The sequence below is a fragment of the Colletes gigas genome, unplaced genomic scaffold, assembly GCF_013123115.1.
Source record: "Colletes gigas isolate AHSC1104 unplaced genomic scaffold, ASM1312311v1 Colletes_gigas_Sc00011, whole genome shotgun sequence".
NCBI classification, from domain to species: Eukaryota; Metazoa; Arthropoda; class Insecta; order Hymenoptera; family Colletidae; genus Colletes; species Colletes gigas.
In genome coordinates, this window is record NW_025106640.1 from 4,072,339 (window position 1) to 4,092,171 (window position 19,833).

The following is a 19,833-nucleotide window of genomic DNA, read 5'->3' on the forward strand; positions in this document are numbered from 1 at the left end:
CATAGAAATCCACGTCATCCTAGCCCCCGCGTCGACGAATCCTGATTCCCCCTTAGAAACAACATATCCTAAACCTTATCCTGTCCCATTATCCTAAAACCCCAAAAGTCTAAAGGAGGGTCACTCTATCTCTCTATCTTTACCAGTTTGTTCCTAGGGGTTGTTTCAGGATTAAGTAGACAAATTCTGGGAGCGTACAGGGATACCCAAAATACTTTGAAAATACAGAGAGTCGCCAGATCGTATTTTTCTATACGCATTGCACGTATAATGTAATGAAACTGGTGTCTAAATTCGGTCATACTACCCCCATGTGTGCTTAATACCTGGTAATCCAATCCTAATCTCTTCTGATGTAGGCTATGAAACCGATGTGTCACGTTCAGAAGCATCTACTACAAAGGCGAACGTAACGCATAATAATAGCAAGTTCATTCTTTATTTGTACGCACGACATCGCATGCTCTCAGCCTGCAAATGTATTATAACACGTCGAATAATTTCCTTGGAAATCTGATTTATTACTTTCGTATTCCTTTTACTCGTTATCGAAGAAACTTGGACTCGTTCTATCGTCTCTGTTTAGTAATTCTGCTCTAGTAATCTCGATTGTAAGGATAATACGTGGTCTCTACATGAGATTTGCCACTACTGGTGGCAAACTTGAGTTAGCAGATAATGTCATAAAACTGTTTTACTCAGTTATACCCCTTTTTACCTGAAGTATAAGGTAAAAAGTACGGGTTACAAGGTACGATTACATGTACTTTGAATTTTCTTACAGGACTCCGCTGGCCTATGCTGACCACTCCTGATACCTCTAACAACGTACAACGATTACTACTGGCTACTGTCAGCCTCTCCCAGCCTCTGCTGGCCTCTGCTGACCACCGCTTATATTTCTGACAACGTATACTGATTCCTACTGACTTCTGCTGGCCTCTGCTGACCGCTGCTGACCACTCCAATGTTTCTGACAACGTACAACGATTACTACGTGTTACTGCTTGCCCCTGCTGGTCTTTGCATGCCTCTGCATCCCTCTGCTGGCCTCTGTTGGCCACTGCTGACCACTGCTGACCTTTGTTATCAATTTCTGACATGATGTATAAGTATTCAAGCCTTGTATAATGTAAATCTATGGCAATAAATGATATAATTTAACAGAATTCTATGTGTTCTCATCATTTTTACCTTTCTTTCCCTTTCCAAATCATTGCCTTAGTTTTAAGAGACCGTTTTTCCGGTTAAAATTGGATTCCCAAAGTGTCCAGCTCTCGTACTTGCTGCCAAAATCAAAAATTAACTTTTAAATTTTTTTTCTGTAACCGTCACTCTCGTACCTGTTGGCAAAATCGAGAATTCATTTTTTTCGTCAAAAAATTTTTGCTCGAAAATTTCGCCGATTTCCCAAAAAGTCCTGAAACAACTGGGAAGTCCTGAAACAGCTGGAAAGCCCTGAAACAGCTGAAAATCCCTGAAACAACTTGGAAAGCCCTGAAACAACTTGGGAAGACCTGGAGCAACTTGGAAAGTCCTGAAACAGCTGGAAAGACCTGAAACAGCTGGAAAGGCCTGAAACAGCTGAAAATCCCTGAAACAACTTGGAAAGCCCTGAAACAGCTGGAAAGACCTGAAACAGCTGGGAAGTCCTGGAATTTCTTGGAAACGCCAAAAATTCTTGGAAATCCTGAATTTTTAGCAAAGTTCTGAGTTTCAGGACTTCCTAGTGGGTTCAGGGAAACCAAGGAGTTTCAGGGAGTCTTATAACTAAGGTATTGATTTGGAGAGGAAAAGAAAGGTAAAAAATGATGAGAACACATAGAATTCTTTGTAATTATATCATTTATTGCCATAGATTTACATTATACAATGTTTTAATACATATATATCACGTCAGAAGTTGTTAACAAAGGCCAGCAGTGGTCAGCAGGGGTCAGCAGGGGCCAGCAGTGGCAAGGAGTGGTAAGCAGAGACCAGCAGGGGCAAGCAGAGGCATGTAGAGACTTGTAGAGGCATGTAGAGACCAGCAGGAGCAAGCAGTAACACATAGTAATCGTTATACGTTGTCGGAAGTATCAGGAGTGGTCAGCAGCGGTCAGCAGAGGCCAGCAGAGGCAGGCAGCAATCAGTCGTAATCGTTACACGTTGTCAGAAGTATAAGCGGTGGTCAGCAGAGGCTGACAGTAGCCAGTCGTAATCGTTATACGTTGTCAGAACTATCAGGAGTGGTCAGCAGCGGTCAGCAGGGGCCAGCAGAGTCCAGCAGAGGCATGCAGAGGCCAGCAGAGGTTGACAGTAGCCAGTCGTAATCGTTATACGTTGTCAGAAGTATCACGAGTGGTCAGCAGCGGTCAGCAGAGGCGAGCGGAGGCAGGCAGAAGTCAGTAGTAATCGTTGTACGTTGCCAGAAATATGAGCGGTGGTCAGCAGAGGTCCAGCAGAAGCCGGCGGAGGCTGAGAGAGGCTGGCAGTAGCCAATAGTAATCGTTATACGTTGTCGGAAGTGTCAGGTGTGGTCAGCAAGGGTAAGCAGAGGCAAACAGAGACTAAAAATGCCTGAGCAGTCGAGATTCCAAATCGTATGGCGTTGTCGTGAGATCGGAGGTCAGTTGTTCAAGAGTGAGAAGGCAACGAGACGGTCCGAAATTACTTCGAGCAGCTTTGGAGAATCGAAAAAGAGGGCATGTGTCACTTTGCCTTTATCGACTCTCCGAAACTCTAGGAACTCACGTGCGCGTGATCTGGCATAGTGTGAGAATGTGGAATGAGGTGTACCCGGTGCACCCGCGGCTCCGTCTGGCATCTCTGACTCGAAATCTTGTCGCGAATTTAGAATAGTTCACCGAGAAACAAGGGAAAATTGTATTTTACGAAAATGATCTACAAATGTGAATATTACGTTTTCTGGAACGCTTATTAAGTATTATATGCGAGTATTAGGTGTTTGCACGCGAGTATCTTGATCCGACGAGAACGATGGCGTTCAAAACCGCGCAAGGAACACACCCGTTGCACGTGGCGTGTAATTCAGCAGCTGTTCTTCGCGTGTCCATGACACCGTAAACACTGGCGAGATGCAAAAGATCAAAAACGAAGCACCATTTTACCGTTATCATAGTCGTTGCTAACCGCGAGTTGCTAGGTGTGATTGTTCTCTGCGTCTTTGAACCTATAAATCGAATTAATCCTACGCGGCAACGAGAAAAAAGTCATTTCAAATGTCTGTAATGTTTTTTAAAACATCTTTGACTATCAAGGAACACGAACAGATTTGTTGAAATAGAAGCACTTTATAATAAAAAGAATCGATACATTTTAAATAACACTTAAAACCTACTGCAATTATTACGACCATGAAACTACGAAACTAAATAATTCTTACAGGAAATTCAGAAGTTCCTCGTCATACAAATCAATGTATTAATTTTATTATTTTATTTTATTACCATATGAACTTTTATAAATCGATAAATTAGCCTATTCGAGCAATTTATTGTAGTATAACATTCTCGATTTCATTGTTTAAGTCATCTTTAGTACAATATTGTTTATTACAACCTAAAACAAAATATACGAAGAAAAGAAATTTTATTGGCAAGGAACACATGTAAATTTGACTTGCTGCATAAAGATTCATCAAAATACACGATAAATACTTCGCAGATGTTCCTTGTAATACATTTTCCATCCCGTTAAAACAAGAAAAGAATATAATATATATATATAACAAATCTACTAATGAATTGTCAGAAGATGATTATATTGATACAATATACATACATATATTGATAACCTTTGGAGAAAGATAAAAAATACGACGTATGTGTCTGTATAGACGTGTATCATGTCCTACAATTTGTTATAATCTTGCACAAACTGAATCAGTGTTAAGAACGTCCTGTGCATTCGCAACAAAAAGAAGATGTAACAAATATCTGCGAAGCTTCTTCATTATTCACGAATCTCTGACCACTTACAAACGTTCTATGCAACAAACATTCATCTTACCATTGTATAGATCTTTCTCCGTCGCTGCGTAAAAATATTATGATACAAAAAGTATTCTTATTATGCAGAAATATATCCTCTATATTATTTTATTACGAATGCCTGAAAATCTTTCGTTTATCGTAGTCGTAGCGCGAAACGATAACTGCGAGAGCGTAATTATCGTCTCGAACATCTGCCGTAAGAATGTTAACGGTAGCTGGAATGGTTCAGCATGCAAGTCCCGATACCTCATGGGTAATTCCACAGAGCAGCGTTTAAGGAATTACGGCGTCGCTCGATTCTCAAAAACATTTCTTACAAAGTACGTTCGACCGTTGCGTTTCTAAAAAATAAAACGTCAAAAAGAAATCGCGCAACGACACGCGGACTCGAAGACCGTGATAAAATACGCTGCCCAAAATAATTAGAGGATATGGCCGAACGAACAATCCTATCGTTCACCAAAATATCCAAACATTTTAAATACTCCGATATGCTACGTAAGATAGACAACAATCTGTACAATTATTACTGTATCGAAGCTACGTATCTCCACCGTGTTTTGCAAGTTAGGACGGGTTAGTGGACTCGTCAGCGAGGGTACTTATTGTTGGACCGAAAAAAGAATCGTCTTGGAAGACCTCCAAATCGTTGTCACTCTACTTTACTATAGGAAGAGAAAGAAACAATTCCTAAACAGGGAACTGAACTCGAATTCGTTCGTTTGCAAGACAACTCCCTAAGAATGAATTAACGAATTCTGTCTTCCCGTGGCCAATATTCGTCAAATGGCTATCGTCCAGATCATAATAATGTAAAAATCGTATGATAGAGTAAAAGGATCCCGTAGTCGATATTAATCATGCGAAGATCAGATACCTTTGTGTTTTAGGTTAGAGAAACCTAAAGGCTCGCCCCTTTACCATTTTCTCAAAACCGCGTCGATGCTCTTATCTCTAAATAGGACTACTTTATATATGTAAAGGTTTAAACAGGAACTTGCGACAACAAGACTTAATCTACGACTCTGTTGACGGATGCAGCACGTCCCACCGCAGGTTAATTCTCATAAATTGATCAGGTCCGATCCCCTAATTGTTTCGAGCAGCGTGAGAAGAAAGCATGTGGATGTGATCGTAATTCGAAAGGTCACAAACAGCACTCCTACTCCGACCACAAAATAATGTCAAATGATGCATGAAAAATCGAAGATCTACACATATTAGTCCTCCCTTTATTTGTTCACTATATGCAAAACGCTACAGCTTATACATTGCATATACAAGTATGCGTTTAATAATAAAATCCACGACAAAAGTGTTCTAATCCCAGTGTCCAGTAACAGCGCTCGAGTTAATTGAAGTGCAACCTCAGCGTCGATGATGTCGATCCATCGGTTGTCACAATGTCACTGCCATACTAATTCCTCGCTTTCTCTATACAAAGTCACGCGGATTTTCCGTTTACAACCATTACGATTCACCGCTGCTTAACAAGAAGAAGGAAAAGAAGAAGAATGACCGTGTGGCTATCGTTCGTAGTAGTGATCTCGCAAGATTATCGTTCATTCGACATAGTGCAGCAAATGAGATACGTTCTGAACGGGTAACCAAGATTTTCTCTAACATCGTAATCAGCAATTAAAATCCATATTTACGAAAATGTCGATCAAAAGTGATCAGAGGCCAGAAGTAGAAATCTAGGTAGCCCGTTCTAATAAACTATATCTTTCGAGTCATCGACGTCCGTCGGAAAAGCACTGATATAATCATCGGGTGAGCGACGAACAAAGTTAAGTGTCCTTAAAAACCGTAATAACTCTCGTAAAAACATCGAACGAAGAAATATATACTATCTCTTTCTCTCTTTCTTTCTTTCTCTCTCTCTATCTCTCTCTCTATCCCTCATTCCCGTCGATTCCTCTACAATAATTATGGATTATGTACAGATTTTTCGTTGATCGGGCCACTGTCGTCTGTGCCAACTATGACACAGCTTGGCTGCCACGGCAGGTAGAGAAGTAGGACTGGCAGAAGTATTAAAACGTACCACTGAAATCAAACAACGTTAGGGAACATGATGGCGTCTCGGTCCCGTGCTAGAGTCGTCCATCGTCGCACAGGTGAACGCGACCTCATGACCCGGTGGTAGAAAAGAGTACAACGTCCGTCTGATTCGGAAGGTCTCGCTGATTCCAGGACCGGTATTCCGGATTCGGCTCGACGCGAGTACCTAGTATGCTCGTTCAGCTTCAAAATGATCCTTCGACTATTCCTGTGCATGGAAAGTCGAGCTGGCCTACGCTTGATCGGTACCGTCGTGAAACTTGAAGTAGTGGATCTTCATGGCCCTGTTATTGGGATATTTGATCTTGCAATAAGGACAGGTCGCGTCTATGGCGCCCTTCACGGTGTAGCTGGTCAGGTCCGTCTCTTTGTGAAAGTTCTTGTTCTGATCAGCGTCGTAGACGGTGTTGTGCACCGTCAGCATATGATTCGTCATCGCCGTTCTGGTGAACACATGTTTGCCGCATAGGTTGCAGCTGAAGATCATGCTGGTGTGGGAGAGCTCGTGGTTCTTCAAGCTCAGGAGCGTGGGGAACATCAGCTTGCAACCGTCGACCGGGCAAGCGTGCTGCGGCGGAGTGTTCTTGTGCTTGACGGTGAAATGCTGTCGTAAATTCGACAGACCCGGGAACTCCTTGTAGCAGACGTTGCAGCAGACCTTGCCGTTGGTCCCGGCCAACGGTACGCACTCCGTTGTCGTCATTATATTCGCTTTGACGATGTTCTTGACGACGCGCGACTTGTTGTGCATCAGCTGCTTGTGCTTGTACAGGACGCTCATGTTCGGGAAGAACTTTCTACAGACGTGGCACATCACCGACTTCTTGCCAGTGTTCACAGCCTCCATGGCGGTCAACGGTTTTTGCAGGGCCTCGTCCTCCAGTTTCACCTTCTTCGGTTTCGACTCCTCCTGCGACAATCTTCGCGTGTTGTTGTACAGCGACGAGTTCAACATGTCGCCGTGCAAGTTGAACTTGTGACGCTGCAGGGATTGATTGCTGCTGAATACTTTGTGGCAGACGTTGCACAAGTGTTGCTGGCTGATCGATGGCGATTTCTTGCCCATCGCATGCAACTTGACGGCGGCGATGCTGGTCGCTTTGTGGAGCTTTTTGTGTCTCCACAGTACCTTCTTGGAGCTGTACAACTTTCCGCAGATCTCGCAGGGGAAAGTCGGTTTCCTGATGTCGCTGAGAATCGGATAGGCTTCGTGCCACTGCATGTGCATGTTCAGCGTCTCCCTGTCCGGGTAAACGTTCGTGCAGAGCTCGCATTGAAGCTCGTCTCCCGTGAAGGACTTCTCGGCCTTGGTGCGGGCGCAGTGCACGTCCCACAAGTGTTTCCTCAATTCGGTCACGTCGTTGAATTTATCGTTGCATACCTGACATTGGAAGTTGCCCTGGGGTTTCGCGGGCGGCGGATTTGGGAAAGATTTCCGTGCTCTGGCCGGTCTGTCGGGGGTGGAATTTACGTCCTGCTCCTGTTTGGTCAAGAACGTCTGTTTCATTGATTTCTTGTCGTCGTTCGGCGTGAATCGTAAACTTAAGCGAGAGTTTGCTCGACTGTGCCATGATCTGTGTATCTTGAGAGAGGCTTCTTCCACGAAACTCTTTCCGCAGAGGTCGCATTTGTGGCCACCTTTCGTTTGAGTCCTCTCGCCGTGGGCGTTCTGGAAATGAAGGTTCAAATTCCCTTTGAACACAAAACTCTTTGGGCACTGGGGACACATGTTCTTTGCCGACTTGTGCTCGGTTAATATGTGCCGTTCGAGGATCTCCTTGCTGTTGAACATTCGCGAGCAATCGGGACAACCGATGTGAGACTTGCCCGATTTGTGAATGTTCCGTATGTGTCTCTTGAGGTTCGCGTAGTTCGAGAACATCTTGCCGCACAGGTTGCATTCGTTCTTGTTCGAGCCAGGATCCGAGGTTGCGCTGGCGTTCATCGACTTGGAGTCCCGCGAGTCCTCCTCCATTGTTCCGTACTCCACGCAGGAGCTGTTCGCGGTCTGCTCGTTGGGATCCTCTATACCGTGATCCTTCATGTGGCTCTCCAGAGCACCCGCGCTGCTGAACATGCTGCGACAGATCACGCACGAGTAAATCTTCACCTTCAGATGGAGGTTCCTGTGCTCCGTCAACTCGGCCCTGGTGGCGAACTCCAAGTTGCACAAAGCACAGCTGTACTGGTTGCTGTCGGATATCTTGGCCGCGTTTATTTCCGCCTCGAACGTGTCCCAATCCTTGATCGGCGTCGTGATGCTTTGCATGGGTTTCGCGGACTCCTTCTCGAGCATTTGCTTCTGGTTCCGTTCCTCGCGATGGGACTCGTGATGCTCCAAGAAATCGGTAGAAGATCTGAACTTGGCACAGCACTCGGAGCAAATGAAATCTTTCTTTTTATGGTCCAGAGTGATGTGATTATGAAACTTTTTGAACACGAGATACGTCATACCGCAATGCACGCATTTGTAGGACGTCCTAACGTCTGGCGACAGACGTTGACACAGATCTTTGTGTTTCAGCATGTTAGGCCTGTATCGATATATCATTCCGCACAAATCGCAAACGTGATTATGCGCAGGATCACCGTTTTTATAGGGTCGAGGAATAATCGGACCCGTTTCGAGCGATTTCTTCAAAACTTCTTGCTTCAGACGCGGCAGAGGTGCCATTGGTTTTAACTTAGGGGGAGAACGCGATGGCGAGATCAGTTCTTCGTATTGTCTGTCAGAGTGCTTCGACAGGTGATTCAGTAATTCTTTTCTGTTCTGCAGAGATCGCAAACACATGTTGCATGTAAAGTACTTCTCCTCGCCATGGTTAGGCACGACCAATGCAATTTTCATTGCACATTCGAACGACGCACCACAATGTAACTTGTACATTGATCGGTCAGGGAATTCTGTCAAACACGCGATGCATGTGTACGGCCTCAAATCAGGCATGTGTTGACGAATGTGAGAAAGCGTATTTCTCCGATCGGTGAAGGTTTCTTGGCAGGAATAGCACGAGAACGTTTTCAATTGACTGATAATACTTTGCTGTACTTGCGTTAAGGGGGCATCCTTCTCCATGCTCATTAATTCATCCTCCAAATCTTCTATCAGCTCTTCCTCGTCGTCTAACGTTGTATCGTTGTTGCCGTTCGGCTTGTCTGTATGAAATCTTTCCATGTGCTTCGTGTAAGAGTATTTCGAGTGTAAATTAATTTGACAGTGCACGCACTTTTGCTTGAAAACACGTGTTCCTCGAAAGTGAGTGTGCGGGCCCCGTCTCATCTTTTTCTTACTTGCCGATGTCGAGGCGCTAGACTTTTGCGTAGAATCGGCTTCCATCACCCTGTCTTCCTTGTTGGAAAGAGGATTTGGCAACAGTTCGCTACCAGTAACGGATTCTATTTCTATGGTACAATCTGTGTCATAGTCTACTTGCAACTCAGATTTTGCTAACGGGTCTACATCTTTTGTTGGTGCTGGTTGAACTTTTGGTAAATTTGTTTCTTCGTCGTTTACTCCTTCAACATGAACACTGTTTGATAAATTATTTATACTTTCTTCGAGAGTAGCTGATTCCTGGAAAAAGAAATACAATTTACTTGCGACGTGTCCTAATTTCTTAGATTTTGTTCTCCAAATTATAGTACCTACCAAATCAGAATCAGTGGCGGATTCTGAAATAACTTCAACGTTATCTTCGTAAAAATCAAGATCCACAGGTTCATCCTTGATAGTTATAACCTACATAGGTAAAAGCATGTGTTATAATTTCTTACAATAACCATCTGTATAAATTACTAGAAGATATACACTTACCATAGGAATCGACTGCAAATGCTTTTCCAACCATTGATGCAATTTATCTTGTGTACGAAGACAAGCTTCTTTATAATTATGCCACTGATTCACATTTTTAACACACCTTTCACATATGTCTGTTGATAATCTATCGGTGGCTAAAATCTAAAAGATAGATAGAAGCTTGAAATCTTCATAGTCTCAACTTAAGAAACTAAGCTATCGTTATAATAAGGTACTGAAAATACATTCTCTAAAAATCTTATTCCAATCAGTATCTACAGAACCATCAATAGCCAACAATGGCAAATAGAAATAAAACGCTCGTAACCGTTCTAGTCAGTTTTAGTTTTCCTGGCATAGTCCAGTGTAGACCTAACCTCAAAGCACACGCATTGGACATATATACGAGGCACGATACGTTCAATGGTACGGCAATAGGAACGTATATTCGACGCTAAAGAGCTACGAAGAAGCGATATTTTACACGTACCTGAATCGACAGGCAGGCTTGTATCTTAGTGGCCAACGGTACCGGAGAGTCTTGTACCCCGAAAACCGACGACTTCGGTTCGTCGGTGGAGAGGCAGAGCCTGCACACGTTTTCCATGTTCTGCAACTCCACCACCTCGTCCATTGCGGACGTTTACTGCCGTCGCTCTTCCTCGTAAGATAGCACGGTATTTTGTCTACCAACGAAACGCGTTTTCCAAGACCAGGTTAGGGACGCAGCGTTTTGTTTGTACGTCGACATTTGAAACTGAAACCGAGCGGTCCGTTTCGATGCGTTCCGCGTGTTCAGGAAACAAGTTACAAAAAGCGCGTGACGAACAAACAATGTTGCCCGGTTCAGTCTCGAGATATTTATTTATCAACTACTTTTTATCGTGATCCATACGTAATGAGTGCAAAAAATGTCTTGTCTATGGCAATGGATAACTGGCGTTAATACTGCAAGCAGAATGCACGAAGGATTGCTTACTTTGATAAGTTGTACTCGAGATAATGATACTGATCAAAGTAGGGTTGGAACAGCCAAGCAGTAGTGATAAATGAGGAAAGAATAGTTTCCGTTGGTCGAGTGATCTTTTATTTTATATATACTTCTCAATATACATTTGACATGTAATTGTTTGTCGTTTGTCGAGAAGACAGATTGTACATACAGAGCAGGTAAACGTACACGGCACATCTTGTTCAATTTTTATTCTTAGTTCGATTAACTTACAAGATAACTGTTGCATAATGGAACTAAACGATCGGCATCCCTTAATTTTGAAACATTCATAGCAAATTATCATTCAGGCGTTATAAAAATAATTCAATGTATAAAATCGAAAAGGTTAGAATGTAAATCGGGTTGGTCGAACATTATAGCGCTGTTAGGACCGCTACATAGAGAACGATATAAATAGTCACGTGACCGATGCAGCTAATCGCGACAGGTTACAGAATCAAACTTTTATAAGTTTTCGCCAAAGATTTAAACGAGCTTGTTGAAATTTAATAAACGATTGCCCTAATTTGTCACAAATTTGCAATCTAAATGATTATTACGACTAAGACGTATACATATGATTCTACATATACATATTCATTCAATTTTGTCCATGGAATGTGACGTAAACATTTCAATAAATCGTATCTAAGCTACGAGAAAGACCTTCTCAACATAAAATTATTGAGCGTTCCTTTCAAACGTGTCATAAATATGGCAGCTATGAAATATTCTCGGTAAGCTCTTCTACGCGGGGGTTTTTCTAAAACCACCGATCTACTTGGTACACGGTGAGCTTTCGCACGGCATCTCGTTAAATTCACGGTGTCGAATCGAATACATTTTTTTTTTTTCGTTAAACACCGTAGGGATCGTATACAGTGCGAGTTAGAACCATCGAGACGTTTCCTACATCTATCTTGGGAGTCTCTGTCCCGCGAAACTATTCACATTAATGTACAGTACAGAATTAACCATCGATATATATATATATATTTATATATTTCTATACAGATATCATCAACAAGAATTTTGTGCTAGTCGCTTTCAAAAATATCGACATCCGTTCCGCGATTCTTTGTCATCTTGTGCTTTATCGATCGGCAACAGCGCGTTTCCGGTGGAACAAACAACGTTATATACACCCTGTTGAAAAGAACATGGCCGCACTGCTCGAAACAAAGGTACGCATAAAACTATTCTATTTTATTTAAAAAAAAAAATGTATTAAAATCAAATCAAGTGGTTGACATTCTTTCTCTAGAATTAATGTATTTTCCAAATATTGTGGTTGTGCAGCCAAACTTCTTTCGATCGAGCGTACATCGAATACTGTTACGTGATCGAAAGTTTTAAGTTAATCTCTATTTCGTTAATGCGTTTCGTCGTAATCTACATTCTTGTCTAACGATTACGTCAGTCGACTACAATGTTGTAAATTGTGCAAATTTATCTCTCTATCGACGCTTCCGCAACAAGGTACTCTTTTGACGACTTCTGCGCTTGATCCCGATTACGAACACTCGAACAGCTACGATCATTTCGCGCCATTCTCGCAGCCAACGAGTTCCGGTTCGTGTTTCACCGTTCGTTCTATCTATTGTACGGAAACGTGTGCGCAGGACTGTTGCGCAATTCAGGTCGTCAAGCAATTGGAATTGAAACAGGAACTCCGCTGCGATTGTTGTCGAACATAGTCTTGGACGTTGAATTTTGTGTCGTCCGGGTCGTTGCTCTTCCTGGCCATCAACTCCCTGAAAGTATAAGAAACATTTACCGTCCAGTTCCTCCCAGCAAAGAATGCAACGTATGAACATCATGGCTGACTCTATGTAGACCCCTAACGTCATCCGCTTGTCTAACAAGAGGACGTACTGTATGCATCAAAACTAACCTCAAAATATGTTTTAAAACAATTTATGAAACACCCTGTATTTGCTAGTTTGGCACAACTTGTCATTAATATGGTCCTAGATAGAAATTATTATTAATGTCTTTGGTTATAACTATCTCTGTAGAGTGTGTGTATATCAGAAGAAATTCATTACGTAAACTACAACTATAAGAATTTACGATGCAACGTTTAATAGGCGTAGTGCGTCGAGTCGGTCATGATTTAAATATGAATATAGCACTTAGCGCTATAGTTTCGTCAGGTTAACGTCTCGCGTGTTTTTCCCACACGCTGATAGCAATTAAGTCAACGTTTTTCAAATACCTAGCAACGGCCAAGAAGGCCAATTCGACGTTCAGGCCGGTTTTAGCAGAGGTTTCCATAAAGGGGACTTTGTACTCTTGCGCCAACCGCTCGCCTTCTTCTTTCTTCACGATTCTTTCCGGTCCGCAGTCCGACTTGTTACCTGAAATTAGCTTGTTTCAGTTTGTTACGTTCCTGTTAAATAAGCACTTAACGATCTAGAGAGAATCTCTAACGCGAATCGATCGAATAGGATATAAAATATTGAGTCGGTGGGACAACAACGATGTTTGTATAATTATATGACGTCAATTGTATAATTGCCATTACGTATTTATGGCGTTACCTAGTAAAACTAGTTTCGTGTATATAAAAGTTAGGAAATTGATCTAGAATCCATGATGAACGAACACAAGTGGATCACTGTAGTCTTAATTCTATCACTTCCGAAATTCACATTACTTCCTCGACGACTCGATCGAAACTGAGGAGGTAATTCCTGTTAGCGACATGTTCCTCGATTCACCATCTTATTTCTCACGATCTTCCTGACACCGCAACAACCAACATGGCCGCGTTAATCAATCATCCCACCTACTCAACTAGCGTTTCTTTATTCGCCAGCCAACCGAGCGGTACTTCACTCTTCCTAGACCGTTCTCTTTGACTTTCTACGAAAGCAAGAAACTGATCGAAACCGCAACAAACCAGTTGCTGCTCATCGACGTATCGATCATTGACAACTTTCTCGGAAACCGAGCGATAAAGAAAGCTAGCCGACTTGTCTTCTTTCCGTTCAGTTCTTTTTCACGAATTAAAAACCGAAAGAGACATTTTTCGCTCGTAAACGATCCCTAAACTCACCCAGCAACATGATGACCACGTCCTCGTTGGCGTGCTCTCGGATTTCGCTCAGCCATGCCCTGATGTTGTCGTAACTCGTCTTGTTCGTCACGTCGTACAGCAATAAAAGAGCTAAAACCAATAATGATCGTTTTGCGTTACGCAACCGGCCGTGATCCTGGTAATTGGCAGACCCGGAAACAAAAGCTTTCACGTGACGTTGTTCGCGTTATTGCGCGTCCAGTCATTCTCGTGCTCTTTTTGCGCTGGCCAGGAAAATTGCCCGCGCGCTCGTTTCGTCATGCAATTCTTTGACCAACAACGAGCGAAACAATGTTTCTTGTACGCAAATTGACTGGAATTGTTCAGAAATAGATTTCTACAACATCGAGGAGGGGGGCAGAAAACCTTAAAGTTGGATGTAGGCATCCATGACTTAGACAAGCTAGTAATACTGACGTTCATTCTCATCTTTCATCGTTGAAAACTTCCGCTGTGATTCTCGTCAATGGGTAGCTCAGGAATCGATCAATTATAATACTTTTTTTCCATTCGAAAGCATGTCTCCTCAGAATGTTTCACGGGATAAAGCCTAAAGCACTAGCGTTCGTGTTATAGAAATGGAGACACTATTGTCGAAGTGTCTCCGACACGTAGTTGTTACCAAGCCTTTGAAACGTCTAACTATTGTCGCGGCGACGTCCCGGTTCAAAGAGGTTTTCTTCGCGCAAACAATGGAGGTGCCCCCTACGGCGGATGCCGCGTTTCCTTCCCCGCCTCTTTAGCCTCGAATTCAGTTAAGTAGCTCTCCAAAATTAACGCTGTCGTTGAATTTAGAATCATTTCGCGACCTGCTTCGGTGGCGCCAGGCTACCCGTCAGCGAAACACGCGGGAAAAGCATCGCGAAAACATCGATCGAAATCGATCTCCCTCGATCGTTCGAAAATATTCCCATAAATTATTCTACAATTCGAACTCCGTCGATCCCTTATGTTTGAAAAAAGAGTTGCATTTCCAACGCGCGGCTTACCGAGGAAGAAATCATTTCTGCATGCTCAGAATCTAGAGCATGATATTGCATTGGGTACTGTGATTTACATAATGCTAGCCTGTGCAAAGTTCTCGATTTTTTGCCCCTGTGTATACCGATTAGGTGAAAAAGTTGATAAGCATTTCGACGAACGGGCAAACAGACATTTTCATAACGATTTCGTTTCACAAAAAGCCACGATTACATTACCAAATATGGCGGTCGTTCCTCTTGAGCGGCTCGAGCGCGAAGCTACTATAAAAATATAATTACCATGAGCGTCTCTGTAATACGCGTGCGTAACACTTCGAAATCTTTCCTGGCCAGCCGTGTCCCATATTTGAAGCTTCACAGACGTGTCGTCTACGACGACCACCTTATTCTGAAAAAGAGAAGAAAACCGCTCATGCTTTCCATTCGGACCGGTTCCCTCGCGCGTAAACGGCTTCGAAAATTCCGCATAGTTATCGCTACGTGTTCTCCGTCAATGTGAGCAATGCATTTCGTTACCAGGGAATTTTTACACTCGACTCTGAGAAACGTACGCGACAGGGATAGCCCCCGAGAGGGATTAGAGTTTCTCACCCTAAAATCAATGCCGACGGTGGTTATGTAGTTGCCAGACAGGAATCGGCCGTCCCTGAATCGCGTTAGAAGGCAGGTTTTCCCCACACCGCTGTCGCCCAATAGCATCACCTGTGTTACGTGAAAATTCTTTGTATAGATAGTCGCAGACCCACGGGGATAGATTCACTCGTACGAAACTAAACGCTTTCAGGGGTTCCTGTCCGTAATTCTAATTTCTCGGTGGCGTTTCGATTCTTCGAGAATCGGGATTCTCCCTTGAGAAATTAATTTGAAACGATTCACTCGCGCTTCATTATATTTATTGATCCAAGTACCAACGAAACTGTTAGCAATTATTCTTCATTTTATGTCTGCGTAAAGACACGAAGCGTGAGCTACATTTCCTGTTTCCTATACGCGTATTTCTTGTTTCCCTATTTGATAAACTCCATTTCTACGTAATTCAAATTGTACACAGCGTCAAACGATGGTAATGAACGTGTTGGGTATCTTGCACATTTTTAACAATTTCTTCCAGCAAATACAAAGGCAAAACGTACAAAAGCATACAAAAGAACAGTTTAGAACTGTACGCGAGCTCAAGTTTCAAAATCGATTTTTTCGCTAAACGAGGCCACTCACGTAAAATTGTACGTTTTTGTTTCATTTCTGCATATATAATCACCTCCTATTCGGTTGTTTCCCACCGCGAATTGTTTTAATTAAAAAATGCATGCTTTTAGCTCCGGTAATAGACGAACGTGCAGCGTAATAAACGTTCTGCTTTATTAAGTGAAAACTAGTTCGGTTTATATTTACGCGTAACATACACAACCTGTCCGTGTCCAAACGTATTGACATAGTCACTACGGTCTCGCAAGAATTGAATAAATGAAACGTGCAATTAAGGATTTAGTAACAACTCTTAACCGATCGAGCTTGATATACGAGTTAAATGGAAACGTACTTGTATATACATTCTCATTTAATGATAGTTGCCACGTTCGAGGAACCGCCTACTCGTGATTAACAACTGCGAACGATCGTTTTCGAAGCGTCAGGATCGGTTATCGACTAAAGAAACAGAGAATAAATTAATTTTTATTTTACTTTGATATTTAGAAACTGGTGGAATCGCGTCTTGAAAGTTAAAAGCGGTAGAAGTGCACTTGTTCTGGAGAGAATACTTTTTCTGTAACTTAGATCTTGAACATAGTTCCTTATTGGAGAAGTTGGCCTTTTGCTCGCAAAAGTTCTAGTAATTGAATTCGCTGTACTGTTTGTTCGATCTTTGAATCTATTTGACTTTTCGTTGCTGGAAACGGAACGATGTAACCTCGCGAAGGATGGATATACTTTTATATAAAAAATTTCATACAGTATAGTTGATCTTTGGTTCTGAAGTCCGAGTAACCGATGATTAACGTCTCAAGGGAGCTAAATCGAAGCAGAGAATTTTTGACCGTAGAATAGATACGACTTCCACTTTGTTATATAGTTCTTGTCATGTACGTATCGTAGATACGTAATCGATTTGATCTTTGACTTCTTTCTTACCGTCTTTCCTTTCACTTCTTCGAAAAAGGAGACGAAGCAATGGAGTTATGATAGCTAAACGATGTAGCAGTGAGCTGATCAATATTTTGCATTTGAAATACACTGCGCAAAATAATTGTTGCATTTCTTGAAATTTTTACCTTATGCAAGCGTGTTTCGAAGAAATTTTATTCAAATCCCGTTTCACTTCCTCTCTAATTCCTACATTCCTGATTGACATACACATATTTGTCGTTGATAATATCTGTAACTCAAATCGTCGGTGTCATCTATTTCTTCAAAGTTATTAATGATCCCTCCATTTAGAACTCACCAATTAAAAAGCAACTATTCAAACGCGGAGCCTGTAATAGGAATGCGTATTACAGCTAATAATTTACGCGATAACGTGGACTTGTTCTCGAGCTCGTTAAACTCGTTTAAGTGTTCTGTTCTCTCCGGCTATCTTAAATAATTGACTCGATTAATTTATTCGTACGTGCACTCCTTTAACGTACACTCCTCTTTTTACTTTATTAATATCGTTCTTAATGTCAAACCGTACAACTGAATTAGTACAAGTTATTCAGCTACACTTCATCGATCTTACAGTCGCATAGAAAGCAACGAATGCAACGTTTTAATTCAGAGTTTCACTACGGACAAATACAGAAAGTACGTAGCAATTACTTCGAGAAGCTTGCGAAACAACAAAGTTTAATCGTTAAGAACGAAACTTAAACTCTCGACTAATCGATCTAAGTACCACCCTATTGATTAATCGCCCTCGCTAAGTAAACCACCCGCGGCGCGCTTGCACGATAGAGAGTTCTGGGTACAATTAATCTTTATTTATCTGCATCATTGACGAACCTGGAAAATGAAGAAACATTTATTATCTAGCACGATGTCGACCCGAGTGCAACATAATGGGCGAGTTGTGTGCTTAATTCCGATGGAAGTGTGTGGCTTCCGTCGATGCAAACGACGCACCGATTATTTTGGGCAGTGTATTCAGCCGCGTCGGTTGCTCTGAAAGCATGTGTATCAGGAGAGAGGGCAGGACCTTGAAAAGGAGCTCGCCGTGGTCGGGTGATGCCTGTTGGCCCGTCGAGTCCACGCTGTCCCGCGAGGACTGCCGCCTGGTAGGGCCCATCGACTCCTGGGACCTGTTGAAAGCTGAGGTGCTGGCCTGTGGAGTGGAGGGGGCCGGCTGGGCTGGGCCCCTAGCCCCACCAGACGATCCCGATCCGCTCGACCAATCGGAGCCGGCTGACCCGGTTTTACGCGAGCCGTGTCTGCTACGCTTCGTCACGCTACGCAGCTTCTCCTCCGCGTTGCTCATGTGCCCCTGCTACCGGGAGCACCAATTTGCTCTTCTTCTTCTCGACCACTCCTCGTCGCGCACGTCGTTGTCGTCGTCGTCGTCGTCGTCTCGCTCCTTTCTGCTTCTCTTGCGCCCGGTGAACGACGATCGGTCGCCTCCTGTCTCGCTCGAGGTCAATCAACTTTGGACCAAAGGAAGAGAGGGACGGAGCAGTCTTTCACTTCGCGTCTCTTCTGCCTTCTCCTTCGCCCGCTTCTTCGCCCGAGTCTCTTGGCCGATCAACGAGCACGGAGTGAAAGTCTACGCTCTCGGGTACTATGCACGCCGCGCGAGGACTCCTCGATCGTCGTCTTCGCCTCGATGCTTCGCTCCTTATCTCGGGTACGTGCCAACTCTTCGAAACTCTATCGCACGGAGGCTCGGGAAACACCTACGGGACGGGAACCTGTTGATTAGAACCCTTGGTACCGACGTCTAGCTACGCGGGATCGTCTCCGAGGGAAGCTAGATACGCCCTGGCCGAGCAAAATTCTTATGACTGCACTCGAGAACACGTGGAGTATGGTACCTGACAATCAGTTGAGAAGAAGAGATCATAGTTGTGAAAGAACACCTGAAGGGTTGGAACCTTAGAACCGACTTCTGATTTGAAGAATAATTCGCGAAGAAGCATGTAGAAAGGACTGTTTCGAGTATAATAAATGATACGTGAGATATACCAAGCGAAAGACTTTTCAAATGTTTTATTTCCCTATCCTTGTTCCTGGTGATCCACTAAAATTCTGAGACATGATAGTCGTGTTAATATGTCATCGGTAACAACCAAACATAGCGAAAGGTTGATCGACAAAGCGCGATACGAGGAACAAATACGATTACAGGTAGCATTTCGTGCAGAGATGGACACGATCAGCGACTTCAAAGCTTCGTAATTGTTTCGCTTGTTGCGTAGCGGATTGCGTAACGGGGTAACACCTATGTTGATTCGGCGTATACACGGTAGCGCCTGGTTGCATAAACATTAAGCATGTTTTAATTAATCCGCGAAATATGCTCGTTCCCATTGATTCCCGCGCGATACAACCGCGATACACGGTTTAGCGCACGTCGTAACTGTTTGCATCGGTAAATTCCGTGTCGTGCACGTGCACCGCCATTGTTTCTGAAATACCGTTTTATCCTACGTCAATAGTCAATAATTAGTAACGTCTATAATTGACGGCAATGTTGACGCTGACGAGCATTGTGAACGATCGATTGTGCGTCTGAATGGATTTCGATGGAAATTTAGCTTCGACGTCCTGCGTGTAAACGCGCGCCACAACTACAAATTTTAGCGGAATAAGGTAAATTACTGCGCAATGCGCTTCTGGAATTTGCGTAGCCGTTTCGTAAAATTTCTAACCGAGATTTCTGAGAAAACCACTCGATGCTTTTCCAACCGAGCAATTATTAACTCGTCATGATGCAATTGTCGCGT

At 43.1% G+C, this 19,833-nt stretch overlaps 2 protein-coding genes across 6 annotated transcripts in view; both read right to left on the bottom strand.

Annotated features, from left to right (window-relative positions):
- Positions 1-4,582: 4,582 nt before the first annotated feature.
- LOC122398595 (zinc finger protein 62 homolog) lies at positions 4,583-10,588 on the bottom strand. Of its 2 annotated transcripts, XM_043398637.1 has the most exons (4): positions 10,349-10,588; positions 9,874-10,020; positions 9,709-9,798; positions 4,583-9,633 (listed from the first exon to the last, which is right to left on the bottom strand). In XM_043398637.1, the coding sequence occupies exons 1-4, from the start codon at positions 10,490-10,492 to the stop codon at positions 6,292-6,294; spliced, it is 3,723 nt and encodes a 1,240-aa protein (XP_043254572.1). In that variant the 5' UTR covers positions 10,493-10,588; the 3' UTR covers positions 4,583-6,291. The 2 variants fall into 2 exon arrangements, with proteins under 2 accessions (XP_043254572.1, XP_043254571.1); XM_043398636.1 differs by having other exon boundaries at positions 4,583-9,798.
- Positions 10,589-10,929: 341 nt separating this feature from the next.
- The window catches only part of LOC122398596 (ras-related protein Rab-37-like), a 100,394-nt gene continuing 91,490 nt past the window's right edge, over positions 10,930-19,833 (bottom strand). For 3 of the 4 annotated variants that reach the window (XM_043398641.1, XM_043398640.1, XM_043398639.1), the window contains exons 2-7: positions 18,093-18,783; positions 15,509-15,619; positions 15,197-15,305; positions 13,914-14,024; positions 13,071-13,212; positions 10,930-12,606 (exon numbers count right to left, since the gene is read on the bottom strand). In XM_043398641.1, the coding sequence (XP_043254576.1) occupies positions 12,489-12,606; positions 13,071-13,212; positions 13,914-14,024; positions 15,197-15,305; positions 15,509-15,619; positions 18,093-18,371 (870 nt within the window). In that variant the 5' untranslated portion in view covers positions 18,372-18,783 and the 3' untranslated portion in view covers positions 10,930-12,488. The remainder of the gene's footprint in view (positions 12,607-13,070; positions 13,213-13,913; positions 14,025-15,196; positions 15,306-15,508; positions 15,620-18,092; positions 18,784-19,833) is intronic. The other variant, XM_043398638.1, reaches the window with a different exon arrangement.

What these genes read in the sequence shown, in the direction of transcription:
- LOC122398595 (XM_043398636.1), bottom strand. Translation starts at nt 10,492, where the DNA reads ATGGACGAGGTGGTGGAGTTGCAGAACATGGAAAACGTGTGCAGGCTC. An exon ending in AAGCCTGCCTGTCGATTCAG is followed by an intron (nt 10,021 to 10,348) that starts GTACGTGTAAAA and finishes TCTATCTTTTAG; the next exon opens with ATTTTAGCCACCGATAGATT. An exon ending in ATTTGCAGTCGATTCCTATG is followed by an intron (nt 9,799 to 9,873) that starts GTAAGTGTATAT and finishes TTACCTATGTAG; the next exon opens with GTTATAACTATCAAGGATGA.